Source organism: Saccopteryx bilineata, chromosome 1 (genome assembly GCF_036850765.1).
Source record: "Saccopteryx bilineata isolate mSacBil1 chromosome 1, mSacBil1_pri_phased_curated, whole genome shotgun sequence".
Classification (NCBI taxonomy): domain Eukaryota; kingdom Metazoa; phylum Chordata; class Mammalia; order Chiroptera; family Emballonuridae; genus Saccopteryx; species Saccopteryx bilineata.
The window spans coordinates 109,790,724-109,812,679 of NC_089490.1; the positions used below are offsets into that span (position 1 = coordinate 109,790,724).

Below are 21,956 nucleotides of genomic sequence, written 5' to 3' on the forward strand. Positions count from 1 at the left end.
AGAAAAACCATGTGATATTTCTGTAGAGATAAATAGCATAACTATTATTGAAATAGAAGTGACCAAAAAATGATAACACAAAACGTGACTTTTAAAGCTCTAGCTCCTGGACCAATATTTGAGGATAAGCTATTTAATAATACATTGCGGAGAAGTTAAAAGGAAGTATTGGTGCAAGTGGATTATTTTTCTAATAGAAAAGGTCGATATTTTGTTTAAGTCTTAAAACCCAAGAATAGAGTAAACTATATTGATGATTACTGCAAATAGCCACATACTTGAAAAGAATAGAAGATTAGACTGATGAAAGACCCAGCTCTAGTGATGGTTTTAGATATAAGGGCTTCCTGTGTGGTTGCATCCAGAGAGCTCTTATTTTCAGATTTGATGCTAACCTATTAATTTCAATATAGAACAAACAAAGACATTAGTCTATGTACTTATTGCTTTCTCTGTTAGATTTTATAACAAGGATTATCAAGAATATTTATATTCAGACTTTTGTCAGAAGAGTTACAATCTCCTTCTTCCCAGGAAATTCACATTCTGCAAAGATCTTGACATCTTTCTCTGAAAAGCAGGTAATTTTTATGATATTAATTTATTTTTCTTAATATGTGCTATTTAAAAAATTGTTAAACAAAGTTTTATTAACATAATTTGAATACAAACATGAGATGTTAAATTTATAAAGAAGCAGGTACACATTCAGATAGATGAAAGACCTATATAGTTTGATTGATAGCTAGAGATAGATGATAGGTTGGAAGACCAGAACAGACTTGAATATATTTTCTTGATTATAATAACTATTAGAAATGAGATAATTAAAAATACCTGGAAGGAAATTCTTACTTCATTCTATGTGATAAGGTATTTGAAAACAATGACACCCAAAATTCTATGGGAAAAAGTGAAGAAAACTTTCTATTAAATTTACATATTTAATAATACCCATAATAGCCATGGACTATTTGGGTGCTGAAACATAAGCAAAGTTCCCTTTAATAATTTTAAGATTCCTTTTGAGCTAGAATCTGTTTGCTATATTCTATCAAATATATAAAAAATTCTGTATCAAGGTAAACTTGTTGAAATTATAAAGTGCATAAATGAACCTATAAATAATTGTGGCAATAACAAAATCATTAAGATGTATTATTGAGATTCTGTTATCAGAGTGTGTCCTAGTGAGGAAGCAGCAGTATAAAACTAAAGGCAATAATGAGTTCAAAGCATAATGTCAAAAACAAGGAAAGTTTGTGGGAAGAAGACATAAATTCTTGTTGAAGTATCTGAAAAATTTTTTTGACAGAAGTATAATTTGTCATATTTTAAATAATTACTTTCTGATAATAAAACAACATTGGCAACAATTCTATACTAAAAAGAGAGACAAGTTTAACCAGAAGTATGAAGGTCTATAAGAACATATCATAACTGAAGAGAGTGATTAAAATGAATGTGGAGGTGGATGCTGTGGGATGTAAAGACCAAAACAGGTGCAGGTTAAGTGAAACTAGGAGACTTTCTTCAAACTGACTTAAAAAATTCTTTTATTTGCCAATTATTAATTCTTTTAATGACAATTATTAATTTAACTTGTATCATCAATTTGTAATCTGGTAATGTAATTTAAAAAGAATATTTACCTTGAATGCAAACAAAAAATGATGTGCTACAATAAGTTTTTATAAATCTTTTACAAGCTTTAATGATCATCTGTTTTTAAAAATATTCTATATTTCAAAAGAGTCTCCAAATTAATTATTAGGTATAATTATATTCAGATTAATGTCTTCATACACTGTTTATTTTAGTAATGGCATTCTTATAGCCAATTAACTCACAATAAAGCTTTTATGATTTTCAGAAATGAGAGAAGAAAGGGTGACTTACTCTGAGGTGCGAGTTCATTCTTCATCCCAGCAGCAGAAAAGGACACCTGAAAACTCTGAAACCAAGAAGGCTGTGTATTTTGAGCATCTAGGTTCGTAGCTTCCTCACTTTTATTTTATTCTTTTTCTTTATACTTTAAAACAATGTCTGAAATGGAACATAAAAAATACACAAATTTGTACACACAATCAAACTATTACCTCCCCAATCATAAAATATTTTATGACTGTGGGTTAAGGCAAATATTTGACACATTGCCCAACATCACCTTAGCTCTAAAGCAAATAAATGCATTTCAAGTGAACAAATACATTTTCACAAGGTTCTTTAATTTACCATACTTAGTTGTTTCAAGGTAATAATCACAGCACTTAATAATTTGAGAAATAAAGAAAATTAATCATTAATTCACACCTCCTGTGAATTTTTTACTTTATTTGTTTAATTAAAAAAAATTGAACCTGCCAGAGAAGGACAAATACCATATGATTTCACTTGTGTGTGGAATCTAAAAAACAGTATAAATGAACAGACAAAAAAGAAAACCCATAGATACAGAGAACAGAGTGATGGTTGCCAGAAGGGGTTGGGGAGTTGGGTGTCAAAGGTGAAGAAACTAAGGAATACATTTGGTAGTTACAAAATAGTTACGGAATGCAAAGTACAGCATAGGGAATATAGTCAATAATATTGTAATAACTATGTATGATGCCAGGTGGGTACTTGAAATATTGGGGAACATTTTGTATAGTATTATAATTGTTTAACCACTATGCTTTATACCTGCAACTAATACAAAATAATAATATTGAATGTCGAATGTAAACTTATGAAAAAAATTAAAATAGAAGCATGGGTATGGAACTGTCAGAGGGAAGGGGATAGGGAACTGGATGAAAAAAAGTTAAGGAATTAGCCCCAGAACAGATATATGTATATATGTATCTATAGACAGACAACAGGGTAGGTATAGCTAGAGGGCAAGGGCAGTCGGAGTAGGTGGAAGTGGGCAAAGGCAGGGGAATGCGGATGGAAAGAGACTTTGCTTGAGGTGGAGGGTGCATTATGCAGTGTGCAGATGGTGTTACATTGAGTTGTACACTTAAAACCTATATGGTTTTGTAAACGAATATCCCAATAAATTCAAGTTAAAAGAAAAAATAAAATAAAAATTATTCTTGCCATCATTAAATACACAAAATATGTTTTTTTTCACAGCATGTTACCATTATTATGTTTAAATTTTATCACCACAATTTTATTTTTATTATTTATTAGACAGGTATAACTGTATACATTTGGGCAAATAGTGTCATTTGAATATTGTTTCCATATTTTAACATATATAAATAGCACAGTGATGCATACCTAACCTTTTGATGCAATCAACCTTTTAAATAGGTGACTATTGAATTAATTCTTTAGTGTTTCACTAACATAAATATCTAAATGTTATGTTCAATTTTATGCTTAATGTAGATAAATTAATGTTAAAATTAATTGTTCAAATTTTTAATATTGATATCTTGTTTTAATATCTTTTAACCCTTAAGTCCTACATGTAAACACTGGAGTATATAGAGTAAACATTTTTTCTCAAGATGTATGAAATTGTAAAACTCTCAAGGTCTCAAGTACAGTTGGTTGAGGATGACTATTGGATTGCCACAAGCCTCACATTCTGTGCTTGCCACTTCTCCTGTGATAGAATTAATTGTTGCAATTATTACACAAAGAAAAAATTTATTTGTTTTTGCATTTTATTGAGATATAATGGACGTACAATTAGTTTCAGGTGTACAACATAATGTTTTATATTTGTATATATTTGAAAATGATCACCACAACTAAATCTAGTTACCATCCATCAGCACAGTTAAAGATTTTCTTGTGTATGTTATGAATATTTTAAGATCTGCTTTCTTAACAACTTTGAAATATGCAATAAAGTGATAATTGAAGTCATCCTATTGTATATTACATCCTTATGAGTTATTTTATAACTGGAAGCTTGTCCATGTTCACCCCCTCCCCCCATTTCACCCACTCCTCTCATCCTCCAGTCTGCAAGCTTAGGTTTTTTTGTTTTGTTTTTTTATTATTCCATACATATAAGTGAGAGCATATGGTATTTGTATTCTCTGTCTGACTTTGCATCATGCTTTTAAGTTCCATCCACATTATCACAAATGGCAAGACTTTTCTTCTTTGTTATGACCGAATAATGTTACACTATACATATGTGTGTGTGTGTATTCATCATCCATTTATCTATCGCTGAACACTTGTTTCCATATTTTGGCTATTGTAAATAAAAGCTGTAGTAAAAATGGTTGTGCAGATATTTTTTTTAGTTAGTGTTTTTGTTTCCTTCAGATAAATATTGCAGAAGTGAAATTACTGGATCATATAGTAGTTCTATCTGTAATTTTTTGAGAAACCTCCATACTGTTTTCAACAGTAGTTGCACCAATTTGCATTCCCACCAACAGTGTACAAGGGTTGTCTTTTCTCTAGCTTCTTACCAACATTTGTTATTTTTGATAGTAGCCATTCTAACAGGCATGAGGTACCATCTCATTGTAGTTTTGACTTGCATTTCCCTGATGATTGAGCACCTTTTTATGTACTTCTTGGCCATCTATATGTCACCTACAAAAAATGTCTGCAAATCCTCTACGCAGTTTTTAAACAGATTCTTTTTTTTGCTCTTGAGTTGTATGAGTTCTTTATGTATTTTATGAGATATATAATTTGCAAATATTTTTTCCTACAATGGTCAGTTTCCTTTTCAATTTGTTGCTTGTTTCTTTTGCTGTGCAGATGTTTCTATTTTGATAGAGTCTCATTTTATTTCTACTGCTCACAAAAATTAGGTGATATTTCAAAATGAATATGAAGCGATAAAATACCCTCTAATTTTTGTGAGCAGTAGTATTTAGCCTTTGCTTTTAGTGTCAAGTCCAAAAAGTCATCATCAAGGAGCTTAACAAATATGAGTCTTCTAGGAGTTTTTAGCTTTCAGGTCTTATGTTCAAGATTAATTCACTTTTGAGTTAATTTTTGTATGTGGTTTAAGATAGTGGTCCACTTTCAATCTTTACCTGTGGCTATCCAGTTTTCCCAGCACCAATTATTGAAAAGACTGTAATACCTCATTGTATATAATTGTTTTTTTATCATATACCAAATGAGCATATATGTACAGGTTTATTTATCATATACCAAATGAGCATATATATACAGGTTTATTTTCAGGATCATTATTCTGTTCCACTGATCTATGTATCTATTTTTAATGCCAGCATATTCTTTTAATTATTATAGCTTTAGTAATATAGTTGGAAATCAGCAAGTACGATGTCTCCAGCTTCTTCCTTTTTACAAGATTGATTTGTTTATTTGAGGTCTTTTGTGATTTCATACAAATTTTAGGATTATTTCTTCTATTTCTGTAAAAAATTTCATTAGCATTTTAAGAATTACATTGAACCTATAGATTGCCTTGAGTATTATGGACATTTTAACAATATTAATTCTTTCAATGTATGATTACATTATTTTTCATTAATTTGTCTTCAATTTATTTACAAATGTCTTATAGTTTCCAGTGTATAGGTCTTTTACTTTTTTGGTAAATTTATTCCTAGGTATTTTGTTATTTTAGATGTAATTATAAATAAAATTGTTTTCTTAAATTCTCCTTCTGGAAGTTTACTATAGTGTATAGAATTGCAACATTTTTGTATATTGATTTTGTTTCATGCAATTTTACCAAATTCATCTTTGCTACTAATTGTTTTTTGGTGGAGTCTTTAGAATTTTTTATATATAAAATCATGTCATTTTGTAATAAGTGGCAGTGTATTTCTCTGTTTCTGATTTAAATGTTTTTCTTACATATATTTTCTTACCTAATTAATCTGGGTAGGGCTATGCTGAGTGAAAGTGGTGAGAGTGGACGTTCTTATATTGATCCTGATCTTAGAGCAAAAACTTTCAGCTTTTCATTGTTGACTATGATGTTAACTAGGGGCTTGTCATAAACGGCATCTGTTACATTCACTCTATACCAACTTTGTTGAGAGTTATTATTACATATAAATGCTCATTTTTTTCAAATGCTTACTCAGCTTCTATTGAGATCAACATGTGTGGAAACATCCTTGTACACATGAAATACATTCTACGATTGTGCTGCATAATTGGTTTAATGTTTAATTGTTAAATTTGGTTTGCTAATATTATGTTGAAGATTTTGCCTCTATCTTTATCATTTAAAAATTATTCTTAAAGTATTTAAAAGTTGGAAAGCTTAACAAAGGGCTAAAAAGAAAAATTAGATTACTAATAAATCTATAAAACATGAAATCTATTCATATTTAGATTCATATTTTCAGTTATTTTCATACATACAAAAGAGTATAAATACAAAATACAAAGATCATATATGCATTTTTTCTTTTTTTAGTGAGAGAGTGAGAGAGCCAGCCAGCCAGACAGACAGACAGGAAGGAAGAGAGATGAGAAGCATCAACTCATAGTTGCAGCACTTCAGTTGTTCCTTGATTGCTTTCTCATAAATGCCTTTGTGGGGGGGCTCCAGAGGAGCCAGTGGCCCCTTACTCAAGCCAGGGATCTTTGGTTCAAGTCAATTACCTTGGGCTTCAAACCAGTTACCTTTGGGCTCAAGTCAGCAACCATAGTATCACTTCTATAATCCCAGGCTTGAGTTGGTGACCCTGTGCTCAAGCTGGTGAGCCTGCATACAAGCTTCATGAGCTCACGCTCAAGCCAGAAACCTCAGGGTTTCAAAACTGGGTCCTCACAGTCCCAGATTGACACTCTAATCATTGGGCCACCACATGATCAGGCATTTCAAAACTAAGACTTACCCAACATGGAAATATTTCATATTCTTTCTAAAGCTCTAATTTTATGGATAAGTAATACAAATGTTGATTTATATTTATGTAAGCATTTATAAAAGTTGAATGTTTTGTATTCTGTATATAAATCCAGAATTATATTTGTCTGTAATATATTTCACATAGTAACTTTTTAAAACAATAAGCATTTTTCACAACATGATTATTATTGTGTTTGAAGAATCCATGCTTATACTCAATTATGTAACTTTTTCCTATATTGATATTTAAAATTTTATTTTTCTTCTTTTTCCTTTTTTCTATAATCATTATACTTTTATTATTGTAAATTATAACTTTAATTAATAATAATACAGTGGTACCTTGAGATACGAATTTAATTCATTCTGTAACCGAGCTCGTAAGTCAGTCAACTCGTATATCAAACTACCGATACTGGACCCGTGTGCCAACGTGCCAACTAGTGGCAGCTTCCCAAATCATGACTCGACCCTTGGAATTTCGCTCAGATCTCAAACAAAAATATGGACTAAGTTGCAGTTCGTATCTTAAAAAAATCGTATGTTGGTCTGTTTGTATCTCAAGGTACAAAAACTCCCAGTATTTCCTGGGTTTAATGCTTTATTTCTGTTGAATCTCTCTTCACTTTTTCTGAAGAATAATTTTTCTCCTCCAGACTCAAGAGGTAGATAATCTTTTCATGGATTTGAGTAGGAATGGAAAAATTCAGAGATTGTTTAATCTTCACCTTCCTCAATATAATTAACCTCAACTTTATTTGTGGTCTAAACTTTAGATATTTGAGTTTCATTATTTCTATTCTACCTATCTTAATAACTAATGTTTACAAAGAATTTGTTGATCTATAAACAAAAAAACCCCTAAAACAAAACAAAACCAAACCAAAAAACCAAAAATGAAACAAAACAAAAACCCAGTTCTAGCTGTACTACTCCTATCTCTTCTCCCATTCTTTCATCCTTTGTCTTTATATCATTTTAACCCATTACTATTATTTTAAAGGGTATTCATAAATCAGAGATGAACTCATATGTTCAAAATGCTATGTTTAGTGAAAAGTCCCTTTTCATATTTGATACCAAGTGGAAACTGCATGTCTAAATATTTCAGTTTTCTTCATGAAAGAGTACTTCCTACAGATTTTGCTAGTCTTGCAGGGAATAAATTGGTTCTAATTGTAAATCTTAGTATAGCTAAATTTTCCTCATGTATTCAGTCTCTTCCAGTGCAACATAAAAACATCTTAAGATAACCAGAACACAAGGCAGGCACTACATTCAGCTAAGCATTACCCAAAAAGATTTTCTTCAGAAATTTACCCCAAAATGATTACTATCTGAAGATAAAGGAAGTTTGTGGTATTAGAATAACTAACCATTTCTTAAGGAGAGCCTCAGAACTTTTTATATTTTAGTGAAATCACATAGTGCCAAGAATATCTGATTTTGTATCTAAATCATTCCAATTTGAATCATGAATTCTTCTTAAATTTTAATTTCTAATTCCACGTGGTTTCTCTATTATTGTTTGGCTTTGTGGTTCTATTACAACATAATAGTTACTTATATCTCATACAGTCCCATCTCTCATACTTTATACCATATATCTATGTATTAGGCAGTCTCAGCAAAATCACCTATCATTATTGTGTGGGGGTGGTAATTTTTTAATCCAGTGAGTATCAGATATGCACACTGGCCTCCAAATGGATTCCAAATGAATCCTTCCCAGATCACTTCCTCTGCATTTTCTGGCCATTCTTGCCTCTGCACAGAGAAACATGCAGAAGAACACAGCTGAGAAAACAAAATCAAATACAATAAATCTTTTTTTTCATGGATTTTCTTAGAAATTTTATTCACAAGTGCCATGAATTTTTCTCAAAAGTTTTGCCTTTTCTTTATCCAATTTTCATACAGGTATTTGGCTTCTCCTAAAACTCTCCCATGCCAAAGACCACTAACCCAACATTATGACTAACACTGTTTCTAGATTTTTGTTTGTTTGTTTCCTTCTGTACTTTTCTGAAGTTGGAAACAGGGAGGCAGTCAGACAGACTCCCGCATGCGCCCGACCAGGATCCACCCAGCATGCTCACCAGGGGGCAATGCTCTGCCCATCTGGGGCGTTACTCTTTTGCAACCACAGCCATTCTAGTGCCTGAGGCTGAGGCCATGGAGCCATCCCCAGCGCCTGGGCCAACTTGCTCCAATGGAGCCTCGGCTGCGGAAGGGGAAGATAGAGACAGAGAGGAAGGAGAGGGGGAGGGGTGGAGAAGCAGATGGGCGCCTCTCTTGTATGCCCCGCCAGGGTGTTTCTAGTTTTTATGTGCCAGTCACATCTCCTTTACACACACACACACACACACATACACACACACACACTTTATTTTATTTTTACAGAGACAGAGAGAGAGTCAGAGAGAGGGATAGATAGGGATAGACAGACAGGAACAGAGAGAGATGAGAAGCATCAATCATTAGTTTTTCATTGTGACACCTTTAGTTGTTCATTGATTGCTCTCTCATATGTGCCTTGACCATGGGCCTTCAGCAGACCGAGTAACCCCTTGCTTGAGCCAGTGACCTTGGGCTCAAGCTAGTGAGCTTTGCTTAAACCAGATGAGCCTGCGCTTAAGCTCGTGACTTCGAGGTCTCGAACCTGGGTCCTCCACATCCCAGTCCGACGCTCTATCCAATGTGCCACTGCCTGGTCAGGCCACACACATTTATTTTAGCACTTTATCATATACGTAAATGTGTGTATTTACTTATGTCTCATTCTTCTTTTTAAAGTTATTTTTTCCACTTTACTTATTCTTTTAATTCTATATCATGGAGAACCTTGATATCAGACCAACAAAAAAGTCAATATACAAGACAATAATGGTACCCTTGTAAAGAAAAAAACATGACTTGTGTTGGGATGGAAAAGAAGGGAAAACTCACACATTAAAAGTAGAGTAGCCCTGGCTAGTTTGCTCAGCGGTAGAGCATCGGCTTGGCGTGCGGGGGACCCAGGTTCGATTCCCGGCCAGGGCACATAGGAGAAGCGCCCATTTGCTTCTCCACCCCCTCTTCCTTTCTGTCTCTCTCTTTCCCGCCCGCAGCCAAGGCTCCATTGGAGCAAAGATGGCCCGGGCGCTGGGGATGGCTCCTTGGCCTCTGCCCCAGGCGCTAGAGTGGCTCTGGTCGCGGCAGAGCGACGCCCTGGATGGGCAGAGCATCGCCCCCTGGTGGGCAGAGCGTTGCCCTGGTGGGCATGCCGGGTGGATCCCGGTCGGGCGCATGCGGGAGTCTGTCTGACTGTCTCTCCCCGTTTTCAGCTTCAGAAAAATACAAAAAAAAAAAAAAAGAGTAGAGTATTTAGCCTGACCAGGTGGTGGCACAGATGATAGATCATCAGCCTGGGACACAGAGGACCCACATTTGAAACCCTGAGGTCTCAGGCTTAAGAGACCTCATCTGGTTTGAGCTCAGGCTCACTAGCTTGAGTGTTAGGTCACGGGCTTGAGCGTGAATGCATAGACATGACCCCATGGTTGCTGGTTTAAACCCAAAGGTCACTGGCTTGAAGTCCAAAGTTTTCAGCTTGAGCCCATGGTTGCTGGCTTGAGCCCAAGGTTTCTGGCTTGAGCATTAGGTCCCTGGCTTGTCTGTAGCACCCTGGTCAAGAAACATATGAGAGAGAGCAATCAATGAACAACTAAGGTGTTGTAACAAAGAATTGATGCTTCTCATCTCTATCCCTTCCTATCTATCTGTTCCTATTGGTCCCTCTCTCTGATTCTCTCTCTGTCTTTGTCTCTTTTGCTAAAAATAAAGTGGATTATTTAAAAAATTGACTTAAATCTCTTTAAGCTGAGTAGACAGAGTAAAACAAGTATAAGAAGTATAAAGTTCTGTCACTTGTCCATGGTTTTTTATTGATTTCACTCTAAGCATCAAAAGAATAAAAGAACAAGCAAACAAAAAAAGCTACTTCAAGGAAGGATGGAATAACAATGAGAAATTATATCCCAACCATCCCACTTTTAGGAATATATCCCAAGAATACCATATCACTGACTCAAAAAAAGGAATGCACCCCCATGTTCATGGCAGCATTATTCACAATAGTGAAGATCTAGAAACAGCCCAAGTGTCTGTCAGTGGACAAATGGATTAAAAAGGAGTGATACATATATACAATAAAATAGTATGGGGCCAGGAATAAGAAGGAAATATTACCTTTTGCAACAACATGGATGAATCTGGAAACTATTATGTTTAGTGAAATAAGCCAGGCAGAGAAAGAAAAATATCATATGACCTCACTCATTTGAGAAATCCAAGGAACAATGTGAACTGAGAAACGAAATTAAACCTGAAGGGAAGGGAGGAAGGAGCTGTTGGTAGAAGGCCAAGGGAGATGTTGAGGAGAATACGGGGGAAAGAGGATGCATTTGGGGAGAAACTAGAATCTGTGTAAACATAATAAATTAAATAAAAAAAAATGGGAAGGCCTTGCCAGATGGTTACACAGTAGATAGAGCATCAAATTGTGACTTGGAGGACCTAGGTTCGAAACCCCAAGGTCCCTAATTGAGTGCAGATTCACCAGTTGAGTGCCGGGTGCTGGCTTGAGCATAGACATGACCCAATGGTAGCTGTCTTGAGCCCAATGTCACTGGATTAAGGAAGGGGGTACTTGCTCTGCTGTAACCTCCCTACCCCTATCTGGTCAAGGCACATATGAGAAAGTCATCATTGAACAACTAAAGAGCTGCAATGAAGAATTGATGCTTCTCATTTCTCTCCATTCCTGTCAGTCTGTCCCTATCTGTCTTTCTCTCAGACTCTCTCTCTGTCTCTGTCAAGCAATAAAATAATAAAAAAAAATGCATGGAAAGGTTTAGATTAAGTGGGAGGACTAAACAATGTACTGAAAAATGGAAAGGACTTTCTAAATGTAAGCACTGATGGTAGATTTGACTGTTTTAAAAAGACTTAAAATTTCTAGAACAAAAATTTAAAGAAAAACAAGCAAATAAAAAATACAAGTAGATCAACTAAAGATTTAATATATTGAATATATGGTAAGTTCATTAAAATAAACATTTACAACATTAAAACCCTTTATAAGCAAAATATGTTACAGATTATTCACAAAAGAAATAAAAATAGCTAATATGTTCATGAAATAGTTTAAATTTCAGTAGCTGAAGAAAATGTAAATTGAAACTAGTGCTAACAATGTTTGTGTATAAAATTACAAACTCAGTAGTAGCAGATTTCATGACAAAGTACATTGCAATATTTTTATAGAAAAAAGTTTATCACTATGTCTGAAAAGAGAAGTTTAGTAAAAAATTTATTATATATTATATATATACACACATACATATATATATCAGTATTATGCAGTCCATTAACAAACATTTATTAAAATTATAATGAGCTGTTAAAGCAGTAAAAACTCTTAACTGGGTAAAACAGACATAGTAAAAGGAATAAAGCAAAAATGATGCTGGTGTGCTTCTGAATGAAACACTTAGTAATTGGTTTTTAATTACCCTTTAATAATTTCTCAAATTTTCAAATGTTAAAAATTATTACATAACTTTAAATACTTTATTTTTAAAAGATAATAAATATTTCATTCTTGCATTTGATATTACAATTAATACCAACACCATTAACTCAAGAACAGTTTTACATAGTGAATTGGCAGATGTGCAAAATCACAGTACTGGATAGAGTCTATAGACATGTCTTTGGAGTTTAATTATGAAATACTCAAAATTAAAATAGAAACAGACTCATAGATAAAGAGAACAAACTAGTTGTTGCCAGAAAGGAGGGTGTTTTGGGGAGAGGGTAAAAAAATGGGAAGGAATTGAATACAGATTGTTAGTTAAAAAATAATTATAGAACCTAAAGTTGAGCATAGGAAATATAGTCAATAATATTTTAATAATTATGTGTGGTTCCAGGTGGATACTAGAAATATTAGGGGAACCAATTTGTACAGTATATGATTGTCTAATTGTTATGCAGTACATCTGAAACTATATAATACAATATTGAATGTAACAATAATTTAAGAAATTAAGAAACATTGAGAATAAACATATAAAAGCTAACATTAAACTGATTTATTAATTTCTGTCTAATAGGAAATTCTGCCCTGCCTATTTCATGGAAGATAATTCTAGTGGTTCTGTGTATCATCTGCTTGGTGCTCCTTCTATCTGTTGGAATATTAGCCACAAAGTGTAAGTCTCTAATGATAGAAGTCAGCTTTTTTATTGTTCATAGAAAGTCATCTTTTAAAAAAAATTTAATTAATTTTAATTTATTGTGCTTACATAGATCTAAGTGTCCTCCCTGAATATATCTTCCCACCTCCACCTTGTATTTCCCTCGATATCCCCCTTGTCCTCTGCCCCCAACGCCTTCCCCCTTTCCCTTCAGGATTTGCTTTCCCGCTCTCTATAACTCTGTGTTATGTATATATAATTTCACTAATCATTTTCCCTTCTCTGATTCAATCCTCTTATCCCCTTTCCCTCTGTCCACTTTCCCTCTGGTTTCTTTGATACCACCTCTGCCTCTATTTCATTCCTCAGTTCACATTGTTCATTAGATTTCTCAAATGAGTGAGGTCATATGATATTTTTCTTTTTCTGCTTGGCTTATTTCACTTAACATAATAGTTTCCAGGTCCATCCATGTTGTCGCAAAAGGTAAGATTTCCTTATTTTTCACAGCCACGTAGTATTCCATTGTGTATATGTACCACTGCTTTTTAATCCACTTGCCCACTGATGGACACTTGGGCTGTTTCCAGATCTTGGTTATTGTGAACAATGCTGCAATAAACATGGGGGTGCATTTCTTCTTTTCAATCAGTGACTTAGTATTCTTAGGATATATCCCTAAAAGTGGGATGGCTGGGTCAAATAGCAGTTCCATTTTTAATTTTTTGAGAAATCTCCATACTGTTTTCCCCAGTGGCTGCACCAGTCTGCATTCCCACCAGCAGTGCAGGGGGGTTTTCCTTTCTCCACATCCTCGCCAGCACTTACTATTTGTTGTTTTGTTAATGATTGCCATTCTGACTGGTGTGAGGTAGTATTCTGTGGTTTTAATTTGCATTTTTTAAATGATTAGTGATGTTGAACATTCTTTCATCAGCCTATTGGCTGTCTATATGTCCTCTTTGGAGAAGTATCTATCCATCTCTTTTGCCCATTTTTTTATTGGATTGTTTGTCTTCCTGGTGTTGAGTTTTACTAGTTCTTTATAAATTTTCGTTATTAACCCCTATGAGTCGTATTGTTGAATATGTTCTCCCATTGTGTGGTTTTTCTTTTTATTTTGTTCATATTGTCTTTAGCTGTACAAAAGCTTTTTTGTTTTATGTAGTCCCATTTGTTCATCCTGTCCTTTATTTCACTTGCCCATGGAGATAAATCAGCAAACGTATTGCTGTGAGAGATGCTGGAGAGCTTACTGCCTATGTTTTCTTCTAAGACGATTATGGTTTCACGACTTACATTTAAGTCTTTTATCCATTTTGAGTTTATTTTTGTGAATGGTGTAAGTTGGTGGTCTAGTTTCATTTTTTGGCAGTTAGCTGTCCAGTTTTCCCAACACCATTTGTTAAAGATACTGTCTTTACTCCATTGTATGCTCTTACATCCTTTGTCAAATATCAGTTGTCCATAAGGGTGTGGGTTTATTTCTGGGTTCTCTATTCTGTTCCATTGATCTGTATGCTTGTTCTTATGTCAGTACCAAGCTGTTTTGAGTGCAATGGTCTTGTAGTAGAACTCGATATCAGGAAATGTGATACGACCCATTTTATTCTTCTTTTCAAAGATTGCTGAGGCTTTTCGTGTTCTTTTTTTGGTTCCCTATAAATTTTTTGAATATTTGTTTTATATTTTTGAAGTATGTCCGTGGTATTTTAATTAGAATTGCATTGAATTTAGAAATTGCTGTGGGTAATATAGGCATTTTAATAAAGTTTATTTTTTTAATCCATGAACATGGTATATATGCTTTCACTTGTTTGCATCTTCCTTGATTTCTTTTATCAATGTTTTATAATTTTCCAATTTACATGTATTTAACCTCCTTGGTTAAATTTACTCCTAGTTACTTTATTTTTTTTGTTGCAATAGTGAATGGTATTCTTTTTTTAATATCTCTTCAGGCAGTTTATTGTTGGTGTATAAAAATGCTTCTGACTTTGGAATATTAATTTTATATCTTGCCATCTTACTAAATTCACTTATCAGGTCCAGGAGTTTTTTTGATTGAGACTTTAGGGTTTTCTATGTACAGTATCATATAATCAGCTAATAACGATAGTTTTACTTCTTATTTCTTCTTGTTTGATTGCTGTAGCTAAGATCTCCAGAACTATGTTGAGTAGGAGTAGTGAAAAGAAGAACCCTTTGCCTTGTTCCTGATCTTAAGGGGATTGCTTTTAATTTTTGCCCATTGATTATGATGTTGGGTGTGGATTTGTCATAGATGGCCTTTATCATGTTGATGTATGTTCCCTGTATACTTACTTTGCTGAGAGTTTTGATCATAAATGGATGCTAGATTTTATCAAATGTTTATTCTGCATCTATTGATATTATCATGTGATTTTTCTTTTTTATTTTGCTTATATATATGATGAATCACGTTGATTTGAGAATATTGTACCAGCCTTGCCTCCCGAGAATAAATCCCACTTGCTCATGATGTATGATTTTTTTCATGTATTGCTGGATCTGGTTTGCTAATATTTTGTTGAGAATTTTAGCATCTAAATTCATCAGGGATATTGGCCTATAGTTTTCATTCTTTGTGTTGTCTTTGCCTGGTTTTGAAATCAGAATTATACTCACCTCATCATAGGAGCTTGGAAGTCTTCTCTCCTCTTAAATTTTTTGAAGTAGTTTGAGAAAAATAGGAGTTAGTTCTTCTTTGAGTATTTCATAGAATTTGCCTGTGAGGAGCTTTTGTTTGTTGGAAATTTTTTGATAAATCTTTTAATCTTTTTTGTTGTAATTGGTCTGTTTAGGTTTTCTGATTCTTCCAGGTTGGTTTCTGAAAGATTATATGTTTCAAGGAATTTGTCCATTTCACTTAGGTTGTCTAATTTTTTGGCATACAGTTCTTTATAGTATAGAAAAGCATCTTTTTAAGATCTTTTATTTTTAATTTCTTTTTTTAAATTTTATTTTATTTTATTTATTCATTTTAGAGAGGAAAGAGAGAGACAGAGAGAGAGAGAGAAAGAGAGAGAGGAGAGAGAGACAGGGGGGAGGAGCTGGAAGCATCAACTCCCATATGTGCCCTGACCAGGCAAGCCCAGGGTTTCGAACTGGCAACCTCAGCATTTCCAGGTCGACGCTTTATCCACTGCGCCACCACAGGCCAGGCTATTTTTAATTTCTAATGTAATTTCTTCAGCACAACTTAGATATATTTTTGATATTGTCTCTGCATTAGAGGTGATTTTTAGAACCACATCTAATTACTATGTCTTTATCTTGAACTTTCATGACCTCACTCTGAGGTTCATTCATACTCTCTCATCCAACTGAAATAACAGCTCTTCTTTATTTTTCCTTCTTTTTCATTGAATTTATTGAGGTGACACTGGTTTATAAAATTATACAGGTTTCAGGTGCAGAATTTCAGAACACATCATCTGGACATTGTATGTGTGTTTTAGCCTCCCAAGTCAAGTCACCTTCTATCTCTGCTTCACCCTCCTCTACCTTCCTCCATCTCTTCTCCCTTTCACCCTCAAATTTCCACAGTGTTGTCCATGTTCATAAGTTTTTTCTCTTTTTCTTTTTTGCTCAATCCCTTTACCCCAACAACCAGCTCTCCCTCTGTACTCCATAGCCGCTAGCCTTTTTTTTTTAAATCAATTAGTCTGTCTCTGTTTTGCTTCTTAATTATTTTGTTTTTTAGATTCAACATACGACTTAATTTTTTAATACAGGTTAACTTTTATCTCTTACTTAAACTTATACCAAGATTACTCTTTCTGAGAAATCTTCCTTAGGTTTTCACTAATCAAATGAATTGTTCTGTAATCTGTACTCTTACTTACATTACTCTAATTATTTGTTAGACTTATATTATTATTAGATTTGTCTATGTATGTCCTTCCAATTATACATTAATAATGTATTTTTCCCTGTTTGTAGTCACTTCACAAATAATTTTTGTTTATAATAAATTTATTTTAAGGTAAATATGACAAACCAAGCTGATATTTGTGGTTTTGTCTTTAGTAATGGAGCAAAATTCAGGAAATCTTACTTCCAATCAAGAAACAGTCCAGAAGGGATTGATTTCAGGGATCCTAACACTACCAACAAGTACTCAAGGTAATTTAAGAATAGGTCATATTTTCTTAGAGTTAGAAAATAATTATGTCTCTGTGTTTATTTTGATGCATATGTAATAATTAATTAATTTTATCACACACATATTATCCACTGTGAAATATCCAGAAATATATTTACTAAAAACTGACTTAAACTTGGAAGTTGTTGGTAATGTTAACATATTGACAATTGTCTCATTAGAATTACAGTGTCAAAAGTTATGTCTTAGCATTACTAAAATTATGCTAAATAGTTACAAGTAAAGGTTAAAATTTATAATGGGTGACTACATTTTTATCATATAATTTATGTATTGTTTATCATTTGTTCTTCACAACTTAAACACTTATATTTCTGTTTATAAATATACTGACAGAAGACATTTAAACCTACTTTCATTCTTCTTTAGATTGGAAATATCATCCTTGTGAAGACAACTGGTACCAATATGGGGAACATTGCTACTCTTTTACTAGAAATATGGTACCTTGGGAAGAATGTAATCTTCGTTGTTCTACTTTGCTTTCGAGTTTTCTTAAATTAAATACTGAAAAAGAGATGGTAAAAACAAGTATATGTTTCTTACATTTTAGCAAGTTCCTCCGGGAGATATTTCTAGGTTCTAGGCTTTCTATCTTCTGAGATTACTGTTTGAGCAGAGAATTTGAGATGATACACATCAGATTATGCTATTCTCTTTCTTGAAACTCTTCCTCAGTATCTAGCCATTTACGTACAAGTTTTATATATGCAGCCTCCTTAGTTACCAATAACTTTTTGTCACTTCTACTTTTTCACCCACTTATTTTAACATACTCCCCTTATGTATTCCTTAGAGTGTAATTCAATCTTCTCTTCATAATTTTATTGTTCTCTTCCCAACCCTTCGTGACTTTACCCTAATAAGTGCTTCTTTACTTTCTGGTTTATCCCAAAATCACAATAATATGAAAAATCTATTTTGATCATTTGGCCCTGAAAGAGTTCTTGATAAATACTGTCATTTTATTCTGTACTTTCCTTTTTGTAGCAATTGATTACTTAACTGATTTGTATCTTTCTTAGATTCTTAGGTAACAAATCTATTTACTGCCTTCAATATTCAGTACACAGCACAGCACAATGTTCAGATTATTATAATGCCTCCACAATGATCATTTGATGAATAAATTATTGGTTATTAATGAGTTGTTAAAAAAGTCAAAGAGTATTTTTATTATAGTGCTGTAACTCCAGAAAAAGCATTTAGTAGCTTGACCTGTGGTGGCACAATAGATAAGCATTGACCTGAAATGCTGAGGTCCCTGGTTTGAAACCTGGGCTTTCTTGGTCAAAGCACAAATGGGAGTTGATGTTTTTTGCTCTTCACCCCTTTCTCTCTCTCTCTCTCTCTTTCCTCTCTAAAATGAATCAATAAAATCTTTAAAAAATGTTTAATAAAGTTTTAATTTCTATACACAATGAAAACTATCCAAAGGTATGAGATAGTATTTTCCTGTTCTCATTCTATCCAGGATTTTGTAATAAAATTGTCAGAGATGCAATGTCAAATGCATCAGGAAAAGTTTTGGATCAGTTTGTATTACAACAGCAGCCAGCTGAAATGGTCTTGGCTAGATGGCTCAGCGTTTACCTTGAACAAGTAAGTATCTCCCTACTATTTTAAAATACTGGTTCTAAACTAAGAATATTAATTAATTATTAAGTGTGCATATGATTAGATGTTAAATTATATGACTTTAAGTCTTCTATTAAACCTGATCCTGGCTACTGTAACCCAGATAGAGCTCTTTAAATATTTGACCCTTAGAAATGAAGAACATTGATGTTTAACATAAGACTAGTGATTTATATCCTATTTTAAACCCAATTTTCTAAGTATAGACTTAATTTCAACTTCTCTGGACCATAATAATTTACTTTATAATGTACAAAAACACTTTTGAGGGGATTGTGATGTAAAAACTATTTTCATAATAATATTGAAATGTGATTTTCTCTTTTCAGTCTCATTTTTCATGAGTGAGTAGTGAAATATTCCTGAACTTTTATAACATATCAAAACAGATTAAGCATTGAAGCAGATATGAAAATTTAATTGTTTTCTGTCATGCTAGACAATAAAAGATTTACAAAAATATAAAGCATTATCAATGTTGGTACTATTTATTTTTCTTTTGAAAAATATAATTATTCTTATATTAGCACAAAATGTATATGTGTTTATTATTGTCACATATAAAAATGATTTTTTTAATATACCAGAATTAATTTTTCATAAGATAAATTGGGATAGATATATATCCCAAATAACAAAATTTCTTTGGGTGTCTCAATAATTTTTAAGAGACAAAAAAGTCCTGATACAGAATTTAAAAGCTGCTCTTATAAGAAATATAGCACCAATTTTCTTATTACCATGCTAACAGATGGAAGGTACTCAGTTCATCCTAGTATATTATTAAATTAATAATCAAGACTAAAAATATTTTTAGTCTCTCTCTATCATTTACTTTTGAATAACACTCTCTTACAAAACCTTGGAAGCTTTTTTGTTTAATATACCAGCCTTGGGTTATTGTAAGGTTGGGTTTTTTTGTTTTTATATTTCAGATTTCTGAAAAAGTTTAGTTAGTTTTTGTCAACTTTATGATTCCTTTAGTAGACCAGTGTTTTGAAATTCCTTACAGTTTTATGGAATGAATATTATATATTATCTGAAACAAATGTTTCTTTATAGTTTAATAAATATATAACTTTAAAAATATTTATATATAAAATGAATTTTATTTAAAATGGAAATTCTTTTCTCTTCTAGGTTTCAATTAAAAATACCTGACAAAGCTTATAATCATTGCCAATGTATAAAAAATGGTCAGTTATGTGATGATAATTGCAAAGAACATGGTTATTGTATATGTAAGAAGACAATATATGGAGATTGAATAACTCATATGTGGGACATAAAGCTGAAAGCAACAAATGAGCAAATAGAAAATACAAACAAAAAGTCACAGATATAGAGAATAGTATGGTGGTTACTAGAATGAAGGGAGTAATAAGGAATAAAAGGGGTCAAATTTATATATGACAGAGAAAATTTGACTTTGGGGAGTGAGCACACAATGTAATATACAGATGATATATCATAGAACTGTACAATTAAAACCCATGTAATTTTATCGAATAATGAAACCTCAATAAATTTAATCAAAAAAGAAAAAAGAAAACATTGAACCTTTTTCAGAATATTTTAAATAAAAACACTTATTTACTTAAAGTGTGTACCTTTAGATTATTGAATCTGATATAAATTTTTATAGTAAATAATACATCATTTAAATTTAAGTATATTGGGGATGACGTCAGAGTAATGGCGAAGTAGGAAGCGATACCGATAAATCTCCCCCAAAACTCAACAAGATCTTCAACCAGAAACAGAAAAACCTATACTTGGAGCTTCCAGATTCTTCGCAATACACCCAAAGGTATGATTGAGTGAAAAATTGGCTAAATATATAACCAAACCCCGAAGGAAATAGGGAGTAAGAAATGCTCCGCCTTCCTCACTAACCTAAACAGGGCGGCTTTCTCTGGTAACTGTGAATATAGAAACTGAGGCGGGCAAAGGGGGTGAATAGATCCAGGCCACCGCAGCAAAAACGGCCGAACCAGGCTGTGGCTCAGAGATCCAAGCCGAGGAAAATCTGATCCTGTGGCAACCCGGGCAATACAAGCTAACACTCGCGCCAAACCCAAACAAAGAAAGACAAGCGTAGCGGCCATTTTACCCGGTCTCCTGGTCGGTGCGCAGTGAGTGGAAGAGAGATTTCTTCCTAAGCCGCGGAAGTGGGTGCCCGTGTTGCCCCACGGAGAGGCAGGGTCAGAGGCCTTTCTGTGGGCTGAGGGCAGAGTCTCTGGGCAGCCCCAGCGCCCTGGGAAAGCCACGCACGGGAGGGAGTGAGAACTAGTCCCAACGGTGGAGATTTTCCGTGCTGGAGGCTGTTTCACTCAGAGGGAACCACGGCCGGCCTCATATCCTGGTTTGCGCGCGCAGATAAGGAGTGAGCGATTCCTCCGAGTGCCTCGGCAGTGCACGCCCGTGTTATCGCACAGAGGGGCAGAGTCAGGGGCCTTTGTGTGGGCCAAAGCGGAATCTCAGGCCGCCCCAGCGCCTTGCAAAAGCCGCACACGGGGACGGAGCGAGACTCAATTCCAACGCTGCAACTTTTCCCTGCAGTTGGGGGTTTCACTCAGAGCGTGAGACTGCTGGCCGGATATCCTGGTTGCAGACAGTGAGTGAGAGTTTCCTCCAAGCGCCCCGGAAGTGGGCGCCCACTTGTGTTACCGGATAGAGTGGCAGAGCCAGAGGTCTTCGAGTGGGCGGAAAGCCCACCTGATTATGCTAGCAGCTCTGACTGACTGAGCCTTACCCAGAGCCCTGTGCTGAGTGGAAATAGAGTGGGGAGTTGCCAGCAATTTGAGCCTCTTACTATCCAGGCAGAGGCAGCAGCAACCCCATACCTGGACTATCAGGCTACTAATTGAGGAAGGAAAGACTAGGAGAAAGGCTCCAGGAACACGGACTCTCTCACTGTCGGAGCCTATAAATGCTAATGAGCCTCGACTCCTAACGAGACTAAAGCACAATACATGACATTGCCATAGAGACTTATCAACTGCAAACCTCTACCTGAGCGTGCCAAAGGGGCAGAACCCGGGGTACAGAGTCACCGACCAGGAAGAGGGAGAGAAAA

The 21,956-nt window shown here is 34.2% G+C and overlaps 1 protein-coding gene across 2 annotated transcripts; it reads left to right on the top strand.

Annotated features, from left to right (window-relative positions):
* Positions 1–418: 418 nt before the first annotated feature.
* On the top strand, positions 419–20,458 carry LOC136320013 (C-type lectin domain family 7 member A-like). 2 transcript variants are annotated; one of them, XM_066253165.1, is made up of 7 exons: positions 419–581; positions 1,874–1,990; positions 12,967–13,065; positions 17,104–17,199; positions 17,609–17,760; positions 18,714–18,841; positions 20,018–20,458. In XM_066253165.1, exons 2-7 carry the CDS (start codon positions 1,876–1,878, stop codon positions 20,142–20,144), a joined length of 717 nt encoding a protein of 238 aa, XP_066109262.1. In that variant the 5' UTR covers positions 419–581; positions 1,874–1,875; the 3' UTR covers positions 20,145–20,458. The 2 variants fall into 2 exon arrangements, with proteins under 2 accessions (XP_066109262.1, XP_066109261.1); XM_066253164.1 differs by lacking the exon at positions 419–581 and adding an exon at positions 1,473–1,502.
* The last annotated feature ends 1,498 nt before the right edge of the window (positions 20,459–21,956 follow it).

What these genes read in the sequence shown, in the direction of transcription:
- LOC136320013 (XM_066253164.1), top strand. Translation starts at nt 1,475, where the DNA reads ATGCTGTGGGATGTAAAGACCAAAACAG. An exon ending in GGATGTAAAGACCAAAACAG is followed by an intron (nt 1,503 to 1,873) that starts GTGCAGGTTAAG and finishes TATGATTTTCAG; the next exon opens with AAATGAGAGAAGAAAGGGTG. An exon ending in TCAGCGTTTACCTTGAACAA is followed by an intron (nt 18,842 to 20,017) that starts GTAAGTATCTCC and finishes TTTCTCTTCTAG; the next exon opens with GTTTCAATTAAAAATACCTG.